We start from the raw sequence: 21,330 nt of genomic DNA, 5'->3' as shown, positions 1-21,330 counted from the left end.
CCTTGTCTGTCTTTGATCCACTGAAAATCATAGTGAGAGACTGGGCTTTGCATGGTGACAATGTCTGTCTCATTCTGGATAAGCTCCGTGAGAGAGAAGGCTGGAAAACTGGGAAAACAATTACAGAGAGGCTAGACAAGCCAGTGAGGAAGGGGGAAGAATGAATCGAATAAGGGAGGGTTGAAGGGTTTAGGCAGATTTATGACTTAATCTGTGCCATGTAGAACTCAGGGAGGGTCTTTAACCAGTGGGATGAATACATAGGGCAGTAGGTGGAGGTCTTGTAGACAATTTTGGCCTAGTTCATGAAAAAACTTTATAACCAACAGAGCTGCTGTAATGTGGAATAAGCTGTGTTGGTTTCAAGCTGTGAGACTGAAGGGCCTGTTTGGTGGTTATTGCAGAAGGTCTTTGAATATTGGGTGCTGTTGTTGTGGATAGTCAAGGTCCTCTAATTCTTCAAAACCTAAGAGGCTTATGTCCCCAATGACAACTAACACCAGCTTTGTAATATAAAATTCAAATTTTACTTTCTATATCTTACCTTCTACTAACAGTTCTAAATTCTGTCAAAAGTAGAGTAGTACTTACCCATTATCTTTCTCTACTTCTCTGATTCTCCTCAACTCATTACAATTTGCCTTTGTGCTTATTTGCTATTGGACTGGTTCTGGTCAAGGTCACCAGTGGACCTCCTTTTTTTTTTTTTCATCATAATATGCCTTCTTATATGTATCAAAACTCATACTAAACCATGAGTTCTGGGTTGGAAAAGATGATTTAGTTTTTGCACCTGTCTATAAGTCTTTGTCCACAAGTTAAACAAAAACATAAACAAGTGTAACTGGATCTCCTTTTTGAAAGTTTCAGAATGTTCTTCAACTTGTATCTCAATCTGCCTCTGTGCAGCATTTCCACTATAGGTTATTCTCCCCTTTAAAACCTTAACTGCCTAGGGTTCTGTGATTTCACTCTTTGTTTTCTTCCTAACTTTCAGGCTGCCCCTTCTCCGTCATCTTTTGGGGTTCCTCATCTGTTATTTGTCTCGTTGGATTCTTCTGGGGTTACTCTTCTCTTCTGACAATAAAAACTCTCCACATTCCTAGGAAAAGGCTGACAGTCCTATGGTCATGATAACAAGTACATACCTTGAAATGTTTTAAACATTTTTTATGGTCAATGACAACTTGCTTCAGTGAACACACTTCTGAAAGCTAATTGTCAGTGACAGCATTGTGCTTTGAATATGTCAATCAGCTTTGAATTCATTTCAGTGTACACACTTCTAAATTGTCATTAACCAATTCCCACCTCTGTAGCCAACACAACTCCCTCAAAATGTGTTCCCCAAATGCTGTGTAAGTTCAACACTTCGCTCTGATGAAGGAGCTTATGATGGACCAGCATGGCTCTCCTGTTCTTAAGAAAGCAGGCCGGGCATGGTGGCTCACGCCTGTAATCCCAGTGCTTTGGGAAGCTGAGGCGGGTGGATCACCTGAGGTCAGGAGTTCAAGACCAGCCTGACTAACATGGAGAAACCCCATCTCTACTAAAAATACAAAATCAGCCGGGCACAGTGGCGCATTCCTGTAATCCCAGCTACTCGGGAGGCTGAGGCAGGAGAATTGCTTGAACCTGGGAGGCAGAGGTTGCACTGAGCTGAGATTCTGCCATTGCACTCCAGCCTGGGCAACAAGAGCAAAACTCCACCTCAAAAAAAGAGAAAGCAATCATTTCAGCATTTTGGTTTTAGACATTGAGTGATAGTTTCATCCTTTGACAATGATCTTTTTTCTTCTTCCTCTGGTGCTGCCACCTATCCCAACAACAAAGTTTATGATCTGGATGAAAGTATTGGTTCTGAACCACTGTTCCAGGAAGAATACTGGTTGAAGAACCCAGGCTGATCCTCCCACTGAAAACAGCGGAAAAAATGTACTTAAAATATACAACAAAACTTTTAAAACATCTTTAACCTTGCAAGAAAGTAAGGCCAAGAATATTAAAACCAGCCGGGCGCAGTGGCTCACGCCTGTAATCCCAGCACTTTGGGAGGCCGAGGTGGGTGGATCATGAGGTCAAGAGTTCGAGACCAGCCTGACCAACATGGTGAAATCCCGTCTCTACTAAAAATACCAAAATTAGCTGGGCGTGATGGCACGCACCTGTAATCCCAGCTACTCAGGAGGCTGAGGCAGTAGAATCTCTTGAACCCAGAAGGTGGAGGTTGCTGTGAGCTGAGATCATGCCATTGCACTCTAGCCTGGGCGACAGAGCGAGACTCTGTCTCAAAAAAAAAAAAAAGAAAGAAAAGAAAGAATATTAAAACCAAATGCAAGTGGGCACTCTTTCGAAGGCAGTGACTGAAGCTGACTTTTGTCACAAAGACACTTGCTGAATCAGGTGAACTTGAGCTTTGGTTTCCATGGCTTTGGCCAAGGTGGGGGTAAGCAGGGGAGAGAAGGCAGTGACTAGGGTCTGAAAAAATATGAGTCTCGTAGGAGATCCCTATATAAATCTCAGTCCTTAAAGTGTTACATATGCTGTATAAAAATAAAGCAGATACAACATCCCTTTTCCTTCACCAGAGATTTTCAAGGAAAATTGCCTGATTTTGAACCTAAGTATTCAGTAAATAGAAAAAAAGTCTTCACTGAGAATTTATAACCTCAAGGTACATCTCATATAGTCTCTCAGCCTGAATTCACAGTACATGGGTCATATGAAAAAAAATCAAGCTTAAAGTTGTCCCAGACTAGTAGTGCTAAAAAGACAGAAGAAAACTAAGGAGTAGACCTTTAACTCAGGACTCAACTAGTTTAGTCAACTAAACTTCTGAGGAAAATGAACAGACCAGAGCCCCAAATCACAAAATACACAAGGAACTAAGGCACCATGAATTAAGGTCAGCAGAAATCACAGTCTAGAGATTCAGACTTTCAAAGACTTCAAATTTCAGAATTATCAGGAATAACAAGCTTAAAAAAATAATGAGACCCAAATTTCCCATCATGAATTAGGTATTATCTAACCCTTTGAGTAATATAATTAGACCTGTGAAGAATTTCCAATGTTAGATGAAAGTAATATGTTCAAAACTGGAACTTAGCAGGTCTGGCAAGCATAAACTGCAGAAGCAGGTGGTTCAGATGCCTATATCACCCATTCCTGCTTTATTGCCTCTTCTTCATCACACACTAATAGTATCATGAGGGGTTCCTATGGTTAGTTAATAAAGGAGGAAAAAGCAAGGCCAGGTTTGTGGAATGGTCTGCATGACATGCTAGCACCAGACAGAAGTGCTGCATTACAGCCTGATGTGGCAGTGGCCCAAAAGACAGTGGTTAAGGGAAATCCTTCCAGCAGAAGGAAGGCTTGCCTAGGTATGGATCTACAGTAATTCATGAATGCTGGTAATGGACTGGCTGGTTGTTTAGGTTCTTGGGAACAGCAAGACTGGAAAATTTGTAACAATGAAGTTTGTTGTAGAGTTATGTGGATGGGACAGGATGTGAAGATTTTTTTTTTTTTCTGTCACAGGGAGACAAAGCTCTCAGTCTCAGTAATCAGGTGGACAAATGACCCATCCTTTCACCCACAATTGAGGGGCCATCCTTACCCTTGGATGTCCATGTGTGATCAAGGCTTGGTCAAAGAGATGGGTCTACAGAGCCATAGAAGCTTTTCGACAGCTTCTATTTCAACCCGAAAGACACTGGGGCAAAAAGGAGTCTTCATAGCTCACACTTGGGACAGTCAATTTCCTACAGTGATACGGTGACAGATAAAACCTTCCTCTAAGGCCATGGTTAGTAGGAAAATGAATGCTTTCACCTGAAGTGTCTCCTGTTCTAGAAAAAAAGCTTTTAGTGTCCTAGTAGCTACTCTCACAGATGCAAAGATTTAGAATTTTGATCATGACCACTTATGCTGCCATTAAGACACCTGTTGAGAAGGCAGAAAAACACATGAAAAAAATTGTTGTTGGAATAGCTAACTAAGCTATTGAGGTTGTGCATAGGTCACCAGCAAACAAGAAATACTAAAAATAGATTAAAACTTGTGGAAATAATTTGACATTTCAAGAAGAGCACTGAAGAGTTTATCATTGGAAATAGTGAAAATTTTAGACTTCTTTACACAGCTGTTTCTATTAATAGAATTACATATTGGTGGGAAGTGGGAGGTCACTGTGGTGTTTTATCTATATGTATGTGACTTAGTTTATCACTCTGAGGACAGGGGTTAGTGACATTCGAGAAGAAGTCATGAGGTATGGTGAACATTTGGGGGAGAGGTCTGAGTTCCCTGTCCCGCCTCAGACTCTTCAACCATGTCTTTCTTGCTGCTTATTTCAAAGTAGTCTGTAGTGAACCTTATTGTTAAAATATTATCAATAATTCCTGGTGTTGAGTCACTCAAGGGTGTGGGAGATGTCGTAGGAAGTCGCCTGTGGTCTTCATTAGATGGAACGCAGCAGGCTCGATGATTTTTGCATGTTTCTTTCACTGCTTCTCCATCTTTGCATTGTTTCCTGCAGTGCCCTGATCTGTTCCAGCATTTTTTTTCACCACCATAGGCTGAATAATAAAAGGAAAAACCACTGATTTTGGGTTACTGATGCTCTCAATTTCACTAGCATGACTATATATCTGGCATCCTGTATCCACACTGTGGATCATAATTAGATGACGGCTGCAAGACTCCCACCTCAGGTCTGGTAAATACTCAACCTCCCATTTGCCCGTTTTTAACTATTCTGAAAGTGGGATGAATCTTACCATCATCGAAAAGAAACTCCAGTCATGAGGAATTGGGGCTGCTTATAATGAAGCTACCTTCAGTGTAAAGGTACCTGAGTAAAGAAAGTACATCTTTTTTTTTCTTTTCTTTCTTTTTTTTTTTGAGATGGAGTCTCACTCTGTCACCAGGCTGGAGTGCAGTGGTGTGATCCCGGCTCACTGCAACCTCCACCTTCCTGGTTCAAGCAATTATCTTGCCTCAGCCTCCTGAGTAGCTGGGACTACAGGCACGTGCCACCACACCCCGCTAATTTTTGTATTTTTAGTAGAGACGGGGTTTCATCATGTTGGTCAGGATGGTCTTGATCTCTTGACCTCATGATCTACCAGCTTCAGCCTCCCAAAGTGCTGGGATTGCAGGCGTGAGCCACCGCTCCCGGCCAGAAAGTACGTCTTCTTGTTACTTCAACAAGTACATCTTGCTGCTACTTCAACAAGTGTGATTAAGTTATTTGCATTGGTCATATCCCATTCTACTGCAAAGTATACCTTCACATGAGTATATAAAATATATCTGTGTAGTGTATGTTTATTGCAACACAATTCACAACTGCAAAGATATGGAATCAACCTAAGTGCCCATCAACCGATGAATGAATAAAGAAAATGTGGAACATATACACCATGGAATACTACTCATCCATAAAAAGGAACAAAATAATGTCTTTTGCAGCAACTTGGATGGAACTGGAGGTCATTATTTTAAGTAACTTAGGAATTGAAAAACGAATACCACATGTTCTCACTTATAAGTGGGAGCTAAGCTATGGGTACACAAGGGCATACAGAGGGGACATTGGAGTCTCAGAAGGGGGAAGAGTAAGGGGAGGGGGAGGGATGAAGAACTACCTATTGGGTACAATATACACTACTGCAGTGATGGGTGCACTAAAATCTTAGGCTTCACTACTATACAATTCATCCATGTAACCAAAATCCACTTGTACCCCTAAAGCTATTGAAATTTAAAAAATAAAAAATTATAACCCAAAGTATAAAATAAGCATGTGTCCAAAAATACAAAAATTAGCCACACGTGGTGGCACATGCCTATTTTCCCAGCTAACTCAGGAGGCTGAGATAGGAGGAATACTTGAACCTGGGACGCAGAGGCTTTGGTGAGTTGAGATCGTGCCATTGCACTTCAGCCTGGGCAACAGAGTGAGACTGTCTCAAAAAAGAAAAAAAAAAAAAGGAAAAAAAAAAGATAATAAGAGAAGAAAGTATAACATATTTTATGTGGATACATAATATAAGCATTATGAAAATACAAAAAGAATGATAAGCATTATGGAGAGAAATGAAGCAGCGAAGGGGTTTAGGAAGTGTGTGATGGGAAATAGTGAAAGATTTACCTTGAGTTTTGAGAAGGAAGAGGCAGGGTGAGCTATGAGACTAACTGGGGGCAGAGTATATATCAGGCAGAGGAAGCAGCAAGTGCAAAGGCTTAGAGGCAGGACCTGTCTCAAAGGTTCTGAAAAACAATAAGGTAGTTATGGTGAGTATAGAGTAAGTTAAGTGGAGAGTAACTGGAGAAAATATAATGGGAGTTGATTTCACATAGAATCTTGCAGGTCTTTGAAAGAAAGCCATTCAGAACTTTTGATCACAGGATGATAAGAGAAATGCAGATTAAAACAACAGTACGAGGGAGACTGAGGCGAGTGGATCATTTGAGGTCAGGAGTTTGAAACCAGCCTAGCCAACGTGCTGAAAACCCATCTCTACTAAAAATACAAAAATTAGCCAGGCGTGGTTGTGCATGCCTGTAATTCCAGCTACTCAGGAGGCTGAAGCAGGGGGATCACTTGAACCCCCGAGGCAGAGGTTTCAGCAAGCCGAGATCATGCCACTGCACACCAGCCTGGGCAACAGACCGAGACTCTGTTTCAAAACACGAACAAATACAAAAAAACAACCACGACAGTAAGAGATTATTTTATATTCATCAGCTGGGTGTTTGAAGGACTATGGTGATAGAAAAACCCTTGTGTATTTTCGATGAGAGGGTAGGGAGATCTCCCTGTCCCTATAAATGTCACTGATTTCTATTATTCTTCCTCAAATGTAGGGGCTGTTTAAGATAAAGCATCAAGACTTTATGCTTCTTTCATTGTCTCAACTCTTTGCTCCAAGAGAATGACTCCAAATTTATAGCTCTTAGCACTCAGACTTGAAGCCCTAGATCCTGTAATATATCCTTCACTCCCCATATGCTGAGTTTTTATGACTCGTGGATTGCATGTACAAAATCTTTCACATCTGTCTCTTTCCTAGTCTCAGTATCTCCACTAGAACTCAAAGCAGACCAATTGCTTTCAAAGAGATCACACAGAATTATTCCTGTTTGTGTCTGGAATTGTAACTGGAGAATTATTCAAAACCCCCAGAGTTGGCAATTTCTGCTGGCAGTATCCTTTAAGATACACAACTTCTGATTACTGACTTCTGATTACCCAGGATTGTGGTGTAGGAACACAAGCACAGGAAGAGCCAGCAGCAGGAGGTTCCTGGTCCCTGGGAAACAGGAGAGGTTTCCCTGTTTCCCTACCCTGAATGCCAGGGTAGACCCAGGCGTTCAGAATGCCATGTGCAGTGGGAGTCTGAGCAAGAGTTACTGGCCTCTCTGCAATGAGGGTAGAGGAATAGAGGAATTAATGGAATATTTTTTTTTTATTTTCTTGCCCACCACCACCAGACTTACATTTAACTTGGTTATTTGCCCTCTAGGAATCTATCCTATTTAAGCCCCTGTCCAAATATGTAAATATATTAATGTTTGTACAAGCATATTCATTGATGTGTTGTTAGAAAATTAAGAAATGTCTCAAATGACTGTATATGATTTTATAAGGCTTATCCTACAGCAGAAGTATACAACTTTACAAACAATAAGGCAGATCTTTAGATGATGACATGGAAAGATGGCCACAGAATAAGAAGTGAAAGAAGACCGCTGCACAGGGCCGGGCGCGGTGACTCATGCCTGTAATCCCAGCACTTTGGGAGGCTGAGGCGGGTGGATCATCTGAGGTCAGGAGTTTGAGACCAGCCTGGCCGACATGGTGAAACCCCGTCTCTACTAAAAATACAAAAATTAGTCGGACATGATGGTGCACACCTGTAATCCCAGCTACTTGCAAGACTGAGGCAGGAGAATTGCTTGAACCCAGGAGGCAGAGGTTGCAGTGAGCTGAGATTGCGCCACTGCACTCCAGCCTGGGTGACAGATCGAGATTTCATCTTTTTTTTTTTAAAAAAAAAAAAGAAAGAAAGAGAGCTGCGTAGCCATGCATGGAGTATGCTTACTTTGTTATAAAACAGAAATACTTAGATTCATTTTTATGTAAGTTCAATCACACATTGAAATGCACCTTGAAAAACATAAAACAAAGAGGAAACAGGCTTGCTTCACCAGTGATTTCAAAGTTCTGGTCAGGCCTTTAGATATACTTAAGAAAGCAGTGATTATGAAAAGCTTAGATTTTCACTGTAGAAGGAAGAAAAGCCAGTTCTGTCTTCCATATAACAGCTCAGCCGATCATTTCTGACCTGTTCACCAAATTCTAGAACATTAGAAACAAAAAGAACCTCATTACAGCGATAGCAGGACTTTTAGGGCCAAGAAAACATGCAAAGTGGGCTGCGGGAATCATTTTCAAAAGCTGGCACAAGCTGGAAAGAGAAGAGATGTGAGCCTAGCTTTCCCCTAGTTCCTTAGGCGGCAACTTGGAGTATAGAACCAGGGACAACTCTGGATGGTGGGACTGCCCCTGTCTATTGAGGAAAACTTGCTCTACTCCCAGGTTTTACCCCAGTCAGGAACATAGTCCCAGTGTGGGAGCTGTGGAGCTGCCCAGGTTGGGGGTGCAACGACACATTGGAATTTTCACGATCCAGAACCCACTATACCTCTATTTTCGTAGCTTCCCTGACCTCTGATTACCTGGGATCACTTGGGGTAGGAGCACAAGGATAGGAAGAGCCAACAGCAGGAGTTTCATGGTGCTTGGGAAACAGGAGATGGTAGATCCAGAAGTTCAGAATGCTGTGTGCAGGGTAAGTCTGAGCAAGAGTTTTATTGGCCTCTCTGCAGTGGGGGCAGAGGGATGGGCACAGAACCAGCCGGATGTCTAAGAGTTTATCGATGCATAACATCAGTCTATTGTGTGGCACACAGGCTGAGCATTTGATCCAGGCACTGGGAGGGCATGCGGAGGGTTACAAGTCACAGGCTTTGAGGAGGTGTTTGGGGCAATGGAGCGGGAAGATTCACACTGGGACATCTTCCCTAGCTTTCCCCGATCTCTCGATCTCTCGTTAGGGCTCAGCCTTTCTTCACAGTCCCTTTCATTCTAGCATAAACCTGCTTTTGAATGGTCTGCTTATCTGTGTGTCTCCCTGCACTGGGCTGTGAAATTCCTGAGAGTAGGGAACGTGTCTTTCATTTTCGAGCCCCCAAGGCACAAAGCATGCTGTCAGTGAAGGTTTGTGGAAATAAACGATAATGAACACATATCAATCTATAAGCCAAATCCCTCTCTCACATTTGTGCCCACCAGGGAAAGTGACTTGCCCAAGTCACTTGCTGCGGAAGTTTGAGGGAGATCATTTATAAGACTCAAAGGGGGATGCTACCCAATGTCATTAAAAAATAATTCCCTAGCTGGGCGTAGTGGCGGGTGCCTGTAATCCAAGCTGCTCAGGAGGCTGAGGGAGGACAATCACTTAAACCCAGGAGGCGGAAGTTGCAGTGAGCCAAGATCGTGCCACTGCACTCCAGCCTGGGCAACAGAGTGAGAGTCTGTCTCAAAAAAAACACAAAAAAACAAAAAAACCCTGCTATTTTCAAATTAATTTTGTTTTATGTTTTTATTTTTTTGAGACAGGATCTCACTGTGTAGCCCAGGCTAGGGTGAGGTGGTGCAATCACAGCTTATTGCAGCCTCAATCTCCTGAGCTCAAGCAATCCTCCCACCTCAGCATCCTGGGTAGCTGGGACGCACAGGTATTTACCACCATGCCCGAATATTTTTTAATTTTTTTTTTTTTTTTGTAGAGACAGGTCTTACTATGTTGCCCAGGCTAGTCTCAAACTCCTGGGTTCAAGTGATCCTCCCTCCTTGGCCTCCCAAAGTGCTGGATTTATAGGCATGGGCCACTGCGCCTGGTCTCCAAATTAATTTTAGATTAGTATGTTCTAACAGGCAGAACTCTTTTACTATGGAATGGTTTCCCAGAGAGGGAGGCGGTATTCTATAACTCATTTTTCAAGCAGGGCCTAAGTGATTAAATAGGATGGATTTCTATATAGAATAAAGAATGTCTTTTCTAGTTCCTTCTAAGCATAAAAATCTATGTTCTTAATTTTATGAATGGTTTCTCTACATGTCCTGATAATTGCAGAGATCCCTGACCCTTTCTAAACTTAAGAGCTTGAGAAACACCTTTTTTCGCTCATGCTACAGAAAAGCAGGAAAATCTAGATTACCCCTACTCCAATTCACAGGGCCTGATCTCATATCTGAGATGGTGGTGGTGGTGGGAATGGAGATGGGCTGTTTAAAAAAAAAAAAAAAAAGCCCTGAAGGGGAAGGACTCATCACAGGGGAGAAGCTAGGTGGGTGCAGTCCATGGTGTCCAGCGAGTCCCTGGCCCAGTGCCCACAGCCAGCCACTCTTGTCAAGGGATAAATCCAGGCCATATCCATTAAGAAATATATCTGAACTTTTCTTCTTCTTTCTTCTTCTCCCTCTCTCACCCTCTCCCTCTTCCTCTCCCTCTCCCTCTCCCTCTCCTTCTTCTTTTTTTTGAGACAGCATCTCACTCTGTCACCCAGGCTGGAGTGCAGTGGTGAGATCTCAGCTCACAGCAACCTCCGCCTCCTGGATTTGAGCGATTCTGTTGCCTCAGCCTCCTGAGTAGCTGGGACCACAGGTGCGCGCTACCATGCCAGGCTAATTTTTGTACTTTTAGTAAAGACGGGGTTCTGCCATGTTGACCAGGCTGGTCTCCAATTCCTGACCTCAATGATCTGCCTGCCACAGCCTCCCTCATACTGTTGTTTTAATCTGCATTTCTCTTATCATCCTGTGATCAAAGTTTCTGAATGGCTTTCTTTCAAAGACCTGCAAGACCCTATGTGATTTCAACTCCCATTATATTTTCTCCAAAGTGCTGGGATTACAGGCATGACCCACCATGCCCAGCCAAGTTCTTATTTTTTTTTAACAGCTTTATTGAGATATAATTAACAAACAACAAACTTCCAGTGTCTAAAGTATGTAATTTGATCATTTTGACATGTATATACTCATGAAACCTTCATCACAATCAAGAAAGTGAACATTTCTACTACCCCCAAACATTCTTCATGTCCCTTAGGAATCCCTCCCTCCTGCCTCTCCTTGTCTTCTCCCTCCATCCCTAGAAGACCTCTGATCTATTTTGTAGATATAACTATACATGAGTTTGCATTCTCCAGAATTTTATATAAGTGTAGCCACAGAGTAGGTACTCTTTTTTATCTGGTTTCTATAAGTCATTGGCATTATTTGAGATTCAGCCATGTAACATGTTTCACCAGTTTACTCCTTTTATTGCTGAGTAGTATTCCATTGCATGAGTAAACCACAGTTTATCCATTCAGACATTTGATTTGTTTCCAGTTTTGACTATCACAAATGAGGATGCTATGAACATTCATGTACAAGTCTTTGTGTGCAGATATGATTTTTGGTCTTATGGGAAAAAATACCTAGGAGTAGATTGGCTGAATTGCATGGCAGGTATGGTTTCCCACAGAGGTAGGGGGTATTCTATGACTTTAACATATTAGGAAAGTCTTTAACATATTAGGATCTGTTTTCCAGAGTGGTTGTATCATTTTCCATTCTCAATGTATAAGGGTTTCAGTTCCTTCATATCCTCACCAGTACTTGGTATAGTCAGTCTTTTTATTTTAGTCATTCTAGTAATTGTACGGTGATCTGTTCAAGGCTGTGGGGGCCCACCTCTTGCATCAGCATGGCCTGGATGTGAGACATGGAGTCAAAGGAGATTATTTTGGAACTTTAAGGTACAATGACTGCCCTATTGGATTTCAGACTTGCATGGGGTCTGTAGCGCCTTTGTTTTGGACAATTTCTCCCATTTGGAACGGGTGTATTTACCCAATGCCGGTACCCTCATTGCATCTAGGAAATAACTAACTTGCTTTCAATTTTACAGGTTCGTGGGCAGAAGTGACTTGCCTTGTCTCAGATGAGACTTTGGACTCGGGCTTTTTAATTAACGCTGGAATGAGTTAAGATTCAGGGGACTGTTGGAAAGGCATGATTGTCTTTTGAAAAGTGAGAACATGAGGTTTTGGAGAGGCCAGGGGCAGAATGATGTGGTTTATCTGTGTTCTCACCCAAAATCTCATCTTGAATTATAATCCCCACGTGTCAAGCGTGGGACCAGGTGGACGTAATCAGATCATGGGCGTGGTTTCCCCCAGGCTTTTCTCATGATACTGAGTGAGTCTCACGAGATCTGACAGTTTCATAAGCATTTGGCATTTCCCCTGCTTACACTCACTCCGTCCTGCCACTCTGTGAAGAAGGTGCCTGCTTCTCCTTTGCCTTCGCTGTGATTATAAATTTCCTGAGGCCTCCCCAGCAATGCAGAACTGTGAGTCAATTAAACCTCTTTCTTTTATAAATTACCCAGTCTCGGGTATTTCTTCATAACAGTGAGTGTGAGAACAGACTAATACAGCATCTCATTGTGGTCTTATTTATTTATTTTTTTGAGACAGAGTCTTGCTCTGTTGCCCAGGCTGGAGTGCAGTGGCATGATCTCAGCTCACTGGAACCTCCGCCTCCTGGGTTCAAGTGATTCTCCTGCCTCAGCCTCCCAAGTAGCTGGGATTACAGGCACCCACTACCATGTCTGACTAATTTTTGTATTTTTAGTAGAGATTGGGTTTCACTATGTTGGCCAGGCTGGTCTCGAACTCCTGACCTCAGGGTATCTGCCCACCTTGGCCTCCCAACGTGCTGGGATTACAGGCATAAGCCACCGCACCCAGCTGTTCTTAATTTCTAATTCCTTAATTAATAATGATTTTGAAAATCTTTCCATATGTAAAGTTGTTTTGTTTATACTATATAATTTGCATTTTCATATAAATTTTAAAATGTTTGTCAATTTCTGCATAAAATCTTACTGGCGTATTAATGGCAATTGCATTGAATCTATAGACCAATTTGGAGAAAACTGACATCTTCACAATATTGAGTTTTCCAGTCCATAAAAATGATATTTCTTTCTAATTAGGTCTTCTTAAATTGCACTCCACAATATTTTATAGTTTTTAATAAACAGGTCTTGCTTACTTTTTGTCAGATTTTCCCTTAGGTATTCCATATTTTTGATGCTATTATAAATTATAATTTTAAAATTTAATTTGATTGTTTATTGCTGACATATAGAAATACAACTGATTTTGTATATCAAACTTGTAGGCTACAACTTTACCAAACTCACCTATTTGTTCTAGTAACTTTCTCCTATACTCAGTGGGATTTTCTAATTTTTGTTTTATTTTATTTTATTTTATTTTATTTTTTTTGAGTCAGAATTTTGCTCTGTTGCCCAGGCTGGGGTGCAGTGGCATGATCTCGGCTTGCTGCAACCTCCACCTCCTGGGTTCAAGCGATTCTCCTGCCTCAGCCTCCCGAGTAGTTGGGACTACAGGAGCATGCCACCACGCCTGGCTAATTTTTTGTGTTTTTAGTAGAGACGGGGTTTCACCGTGTTAGCCAGGATGGTCTGCATCTCCTGACCTCGTGATCCGCCTGCCTGCACCTCCCAGAGCGCTGGGATTACAGGCGTGAGCCACTGCACCTGGCCTGGGATTTTCTATATAGAGAATTATGTCATCTGTTAATAGAGTTTTACTATTTCCCCCAACCCCTGAGTCTTGATACCTTTGATTTCCTTTTCTTGCCTTATTGCAGTCAGTGTTGAATAGATGTGGTGAGACCAGACATTCTTCAGGAAAAAGCATTATGTCTTTTCCTATTTAGCGTGATGTTAGCTGTAGGCTTTTCTTTCATGTTCCTTTTCAGGTGGAAAATATTCCCTTCTACTATTTAAATTTTATTTCTATCAGAAATAGATTATTGGAATTGTCAACTTGCAATTTTCTGTGTCTACTGAGGTGATTACATGTTTTTTCTTTTTTGCTTCATTAATACAGTGAATTACATTGCTTGATTTTCTTCTTTAAAAAAATTTAGTAGAGATGGGGGTTGCCCAGGGTGCTCTTGAACTCTTGGCCTGGAGTGATTCTCCTGCCTTGGTCCCCTTTTTCTTTCATTTCAAACACGAATAACTTTACTTTTTAAATCTATTTTAATGGATAAATAAAAATTGTATATATTATAGCATGCAACATGATGTTTTGAAACATTAACATGTATACATTGTGAAATGGCTAAATCCGGCTTATTAACATATGCATTACCACATACGTATCACTTTTTTTTTGTGGTAAGAGCACTTAAAATCTACTCTCTTAGAATTTTCAAGTATATAATTCATTGTTACTAATGACAGTCACAATGTCGTACAATAGATCTCTTGAACTTATTCCTCCTGTCTATGCAATTTTGTATCCTTTGACCAACATCTCCCCAATCCTCCCCACCCCCTAGCCCTGGTAACCATCATTCTACTCTCTGCTTCCATGAGTCTGACTTTTTTAGATTTCACACATAAGTGAGATCATTTATTTTTCTGTGCCTGGCTTTTTTTGCTTAACATAATGTCCCCTAGGTTCAAGTTCATCCATGTTGTTGCAAATGACAGGACTTCCTTCTTTCTAAAGGCTGAACAGTATTCCCTTGTCTACATGTACCACATTTTCTTTATCCATTCATCTGCTGATGGCCCTTAGGTTGATTCCAAGTCTTGGCTATTGTGAATAATGCTACAACATTGCTTGATTTTGAATGTTAAACCGACCTTGCGTTTCTGAGGCATGAAGGATTATATATTATGTAGAATGTATTCTTTGGTCATGATGTATTATTTTTATATTTTGTTGGATATGATTTGCTAAAATTTTGTTTAGAATTTTTCCTTCTAGGTTCAAGATGAGCATTGCCAGTAATATTTTCCTTATTAATCTAGCTAGAGGTTTATCAATTTTCTTTCTTATTACCCCCACACTCATCTTACTAAAATTTGGCTTCTGTACTCATCCTGTCACTGCATGGCTAAAGTCACCTTCTTAAAACCCTAATAGTTACGTTTTTTGTTGTTGTTGTTTGTTTTTTGTTTTGAGACGGAGTCTTGCTCTGTCGCCCAGGCTGGAGTGCAGTGGCGCAATCTCGGCTCACTGCAAGCTCCGCCTCCCGGGTTCACTCCAATCTCCTGTCTCAGTCTCCCGAGTAGCTGGGACTACAGGCGCCCGCCACCACGCCCGGCTAATTTTTTTGTATTTTTAGTAGACCATGTTGCCAGATTGGTCTTGAACTCCTGACCTCAGGTGATCTGCTCGCCTCAGCCTCCCAAAGTGCTGGGATTGTAGGTGTGAGCCGCTGTGCCCGCCCAAGGAAGCTAATTTGATTCCACCTCAGCTGAATTGTTTACATTCGCCATACCACAAGTATAGGAATTTCAACTTAAATTAGGTCCACAATTGTAACTTAAAATGTCTTAAAAATGATTGCGCTAGGCAGGAGGAAACTTTTAGGGGTGATGGACAGGTTTATGCCCTAGATTGTGGTGATGATGGTTTCACAGGTGTATACTTATCTCCAAATTAATAAGTTGTATACATTAAATATGTACAGCTTTTGAATATCAATCATATTTCAACAAAGTGTTTTAAAAAACAATTGCTCCATGAGGCAGCAAAAAGAAAATTGGTGTTTTAACTAGAGATCTCAGAACCAGAGCTGTAGTAGATTATTTGCTAGTTCTCACAATTAAGCATACATTACAGTCTCCCCCGGGGGCTTGCTAAAACAGGTTGCTGGGCCCACTTTCAGAGTTTCTGATTCAGTAGATCTGAAATGGGCTTAAAAATTTGCACTTTTAACAGGTGATGCTAATGCTGGTGGTCAGGAGAACCACACTGAGGACCACTGTACTATAGAAAAAGTTTATATATTAGCCAGAATATCCGCACACTAATAAATTCTTAAGAGGCAACAACCATTTTTTAAATATATAATTAACAGTAATTGTACATATTTATGGGATACAATGTGATATTTCAATATATGTATAAATTGTATAATGATAAAATTGGGAAAATTAGCATATCCATTATTTTAAACATTTATCACTTCTTTGTGATGAGAATATCCAAACAACTCTTTTCTAGCTATTTTGAAATACACACTATATTCAACAACTCTGGTCATATTACCGTGCAATAGACCACCAGAACTTGTTCTTCCTATCTAATTATAGTTTTACACTTATTGACCAGTTTCTCACCTTTTCCCCTTTGTTCCACCTTCCCCATCCTTTGGTAACCACTATTCTACTCTCCACTTCTATAAGAACAACTTTTTCGATTCCACATATGAGTGCAATCATATAGTATTTTTCTTTCTGTGCCTGGCTTATTTTCACTTAACATAGTGTCTTCCAGGTTCATCCACGTTGCCGCAAATGACAAAATTTCATTCATTTTTTATGGCTGAATAATATTCCATTGTGTATATATGCCACGTTTTCTTTTCTTTTCTTTTCTTTTTTTTTTTTGAGACGGAGTCTTGCTCTGTGGCTCAGGCTGGAGTGCAGTGGCGCCATTCCAGCTCACTGCAAGCTCCGTCTCCCGGGTTCGCGCCATTCTCCGGCCTTAGCCTCCCAAGTAGCTGGGACTACAGGCACCCACCACCACGCCCAGCTAGTTTTTTTTTTTTTTTTTTTTTTTTTTGTATTTTTTAGTAGAGACGGGGTTTCACTGTGTTAGCCAGGATGGTCTCGATCTTGTGACCTCATGATCCGCCCGCCTCGGCCTCCCAAAGTGCTGCGATTGTAGGCATGAGCCACTGCACCTGGCCCCCACATTTTCTTTATTCATTCATTTGTTGATGGACACTGAGGTTGACTCTATGTCTTGGCTGTTGTGAATAGTGCCGTAACAAACATGAGTGCACATATCTCTTTGACACATTGATTTCATTTCCTTTGGATATATACCCAGTAGTGGGATTGCTGGATCACGTACTAATTATATTCTTAATTTTTTGAGGAACCTCCAAACCGTTTTCCATAATGGCTGTACTAATTTACATCCTCACTAGCAGTATGTGAGTGTTCCCTTTTCACCACATCCTCACCAACACTTGTTATCTTTTGGTTTTTTGACAGCAGTCATTCTGAATGGAGTGAGGTGATATCTCGTTGTAGTTTTGACCTGCATTACCCTTATGCTTAGTGATGTTGAGCATTTTTTTCATATATCTGTTGGCCATTTGTATGTCTTCGTTTGAGAGATATCTATTCAGGTTTTTTGCCCATTTTAAAATGGGGTTATTTGTTTTTTGTTGTTGAGTTCCTTACATGTTTTGAATGTTAGTCCCTTTTCAGATGTATGGTTTATAAATACATTCTCCATTCTGTAGGTCGTCTCTTTGCTCTGTTTGTTGTTTTCTTTGCTATGCAGAAGCTTTTTGGTTTAATGTAATCCCGTTTGTCTATATGTGATTAGATAAGCTTTTGTTGCCTGTGCTTTTGAGGTTTTGTACAAAAAATCCTTGCCTAGACCAATATTGTGGAACTTTTCCCCTATGTTTCTTCCAGTAGTTTTGGGCCTTACATTTAAGACTTTAATCCATTTTGAGTTAATACTTGTATATGGTTAGAAAAAGGAGTCTGGTTTCACCCTTCTGCATGTGGATATCCAGTTTTCCCAGCACCACTTATTGAAGAGGCTATCCTTTCGTCATTGTGTGTACCTGGCACCTTTGTTTAAAATCAGTTGGCCGCAGATATGTGAATTTATTTCTAGGTTTTCTATTTTGTTCTGCTGGTCTATGTGTCTGTTTTGATGCCAATACTATATTGTTTTGGTTGCTATAACTTTGTAGTATGTTTTGAAGTCAGGTAGTGTGATGTGATCAGCTTTGTTCTTTTTGCTCAAGATTGCTTTTGCTATTCAAGGTCTTTCATAGTTCCATATTAATTTTAGGATCATTTAGTCTAAAGATGTAATATCCCTAAGGTGGATGGAAATCTGCTTTCTTTTATTTTTGAGAAATGCTTGTAAAAGGCATTTGATCATTTTACAGAAAACATATAGGTAAGTCATAGAATTTATCAAGTCTCATGGGATAGAGTACAGGCAATTGACAATTTTTACTTTTAGAACCACCATCACTTAGATACCCAAGAACAAAATCTGGCTGTTGATTGTTAAGTGAATCTGAATAGTTTTTCTAATGCCACATACTTTAATTAAAAAAGAAAAATAAGTTGGGAAATGCATCTTATATCATTGCCCATTTCATCATGCTTTGATATTGTATTATTAATCTTAACAGTTCCCAAAGGGTTTTTGGGAACTTAACTAACAATGGCTGAAATTTGCTACTCTACGTAACTTCAGTGATACATTTATCATGTTAAATGACCAAAGGACATAGAAGAATCAGCTTGAATGCTGAAAAAAAGGACAGAAGAAGAACAGCTGAAGGAAATCTGGATAAGATTATGTAGAGTACACATCTAGACACTATATGTAACAAATCTATGCACGAGTTTTAAAAGTTAAGTTTTAATGGAAGTAGAACATACTTCCAGAAATGTACACTAATTATTGGTATACAGCTGGATGAATCGTCTTAGAAAAAACTACTCATGTAACAAGGATTAGAAAACCTCTTCATGACCTCTTCCAGTCATTAATGTTCCTCTTCCCCTCCAAGGTAATGCTGTCCTGACTTCTAATACCATGTAGTAGGCTGAGTGTAAAAAAGGTTCCAATTTTTTATTCCTCCTGGGATCCATGCCCTTTGCTGTGTAATTTTATGATGCCTTCTTATTACAGTCAGGGAGTCTACCTCACCATTTTGTTCTGGGTTCATCCATGTGGCTTGCTTGTTAGTAAATGTGATTTCTTATGTAGGCCAAAGTTTATTTACTAATGTGTTAGTTTCTCTCCAAGTCACAACAAGGCCCGACCCTGCTTGCCTTCCGAGATCAGACAAGATTGGTCGCATTTAGGGTGGTGTGGCTGCAGACTAATGTGTTAGCTTCTAAATATGAGTTCTTTGTCATTCTTTTATTGTTAATTTCTAATTTTATTGATTATGTAGGGGAATACAACCTATATGCTATTTTTTTTTTTGGCATGCAATTCTTTAATGAAGTTTTCTTTGTGGTCTTAAATGTGGGACATTTTTGCAAAGTTTTGTATGAGCTCAAAAGAATGCTTACTCTCTGTTGAGCATAGAAATGTCCAGATATAAATATATATTCAATAAATTCAAGTGTATTGAATACATTGGCCAGACCTTCAATGTGTTGTTCTCAATCAAGTGTTAACATTTGAGCTGAAGATCTCTAAATATTATTGTTGACTTATCCATGAAGTGCTGTCATTTGTCGTTTTGTAAATTTGAAAGCTGAAATAGTTGCTAATACGTTCTTGTAGCTCAAAAACAACAACAACAACAAATAATAGTAATAGTAACAATAATAATCTTTTAGAGACAGGGTCTCATTCTGTTGCCCAGGCTGGAGTGTAGTGGTGGCATGGTCACGGCTCAGTTGCTGTAGCCCTGACCTCCTGAGCTCTTGCCTCAGCTTCCCAACTAGCTAGGACTATAGGTATGCACCACCATGGCCAGCTAATTAAAACATTTTTATGTAGTAATGGGGGTCTCACTATGTTGCCCAGGCTGGCCTTCAACTCCAGGCTTCATGCCATCCTCCCATCTGGGCTTCCCAAAGTCCTGGGATTACAGGTGTGAGTCACTGTACTCAACCTCAAATATTTCTTTATCTGTACATAAACCATCTCTTTGTCATTTATTATACATTTTGCTGTGAATTCTTCTCTGTCACATATTAAGATTGCCACTCCAGTTTCCTTTCTTTTTCTTTTTCAGACAGGGTCTCACTCTGTTACCCAGGCTGGAATGTAGTGGCATAATCCCTCCCAGCTCACTGCAACCTCCTCCTGAGGCTCAAGTGATCCTGTCACCTCATCCTCCTGAGTAGCTGGGACTATAGGCATGCGCCACCACCCCTGGCTAATTTTTGTATTATTATTTTTTTTTTGTAAAGTTGGGGTTTCACCATGTTGCACAGGTGACTCCAGCTTTCTTTTAGGTTATATTTGCCTAGTGTGGCACATGTATCTGTGCCATTTAGACAACATGCTATTTGAGGTTTCCTTGTCTCATTTGAGAGTTTAAGCCTTTATTTAATGAGTTTAACCCATTTACACTTATTGTAAGTAAAATTTTATTAGAACTTATGTATTTTACCTTATTCTATATTTTCCATTTATTGTAGGTTCTTTTGCTTGCTTACTATTTTCAATTAGATGGATAAAGGTTCCCTTAGTTGGTATAAAATGTATTCATTTTATTTTAATCCTTATTCTATAAGCAATCTTATAAAGCCCATGTCCATAATAATCTACCTTTATTGATATTTAAAACTTATCAATAATTATATCTTACCTCTTACCAAGGCAAGTACTTTAGCAGTACTTTCATATTCCTTGGCTTTCTCTCCACTGAGCTTTGCTCATCCCCTCCCTTAACCATGGTGATTATCTAAAATTTATGGGCAATTATCGGATACATTCTTTCTCTCTTTCTAGTCTAATTTTAAAGTCAACTAGAAAATTGCAAGTAATTGGTAATTCTTACCTTTCATATATCATTTACAACATCCTTCTGTATTTGTTTCTCTTTTTGAGTTTTTCCTCCAGTCTTTATGTGGCAAGCATTCTGAGTCCTTCTATGCTTGAGAATATTTTTTATTATGCCCCTATATTTAAATAGCAGTGTAGATGGATATAAAGTTCTAGGCTAAAAGTTCATTTCCTTCACTATTTAAAGTATTTAGTTTTTCTTTCACACCAGTGTTACAGTTGAGAAGTTGCCACAACCCAAATTTTTCTAGGTTTGCATGAAAAAGTTCATTTGAGTTTTCTAAAGCTTTTATTTTTTGTCCTTGAAGGCAAGTGATTTCATCCAGCCATGTATGACCCACAGAGACTTAGAAAAGGTGCTCATGAAAAACAAAATAATACACTTACTCAACCTAGCAAATTGACTTCTAGGAACTTGTTTAGACATTTTTACCCAAATATATAAAAATGTATGTGCAAAAGGTCAGTTGTGGTTTTGTTTGTTTTATCAAAGATTTGGTAAGATTTCATTTTACACTCAATAAAGATTAGATGTATAAACTAGGATCTATCCACATGATGGAATAATATGTAACTTCCAGAAGCAAAGAGGCAAAATTTTATGTGCTGACAAGGAAGATGTCAAGAATA

General features: G+C 40.0%; 1 protein-coding gene and 1 non-coding gene across 2 annotated transcripts; both read right to left on the bottom strand.

Moving 5' to 3' along the window:
- Positions 1 to 715: 715 nt before the first annotated feature.
- On the bottom strand, positions 716 to 843 carry LOC114670678 (small nucleolar RNA SNORA40). The gene has a single exon (XR_003720374.1). It is a non-coding gene; the product is annotated as a small nucleolar RNA SNORA40 (small nucleolar RNA).
- Positions 844 to 4,079: 3,236 nt separating this feature from the next.
- On the bottom strand, positions 4,080 to 8,832 carry DEFB118 (defensin beta 118). Its single transcript, NM_001037344.1, is given in 2 exon segments — positions 4,080 to 4,580; positions 8,749 to 8,832. Coding segments are annotated over 2 exon segments (372 nt in total). The 5' UTR covers positions 8,807 to 8,832; the 3' UTR covers positions 4,080 to 4,266.
- Between the last annotated feature and the right edge of the window lie 12,498 nt (positions 8,833 to 21,330).

Source organism: Macaca mulatta, chromosome 10 (assembly GCF_049350105.2).
Source record: "Macaca mulatta isolate MMU2019108-1 chromosome 10, T2T-MMU8v2.0, whole genome shotgun sequence".
Classification (NCBI taxonomy): Eukaryota; Metazoa; Chordata; class Mammalia; order Primates; family Cercopithecidae; genus Macaca; species Macaca mulatta.
The sequence above is the reverse complement of the archived record's forward strand: the minus strand, read 5'-3'. Positions and strand labels throughout refer to the sequence as shown.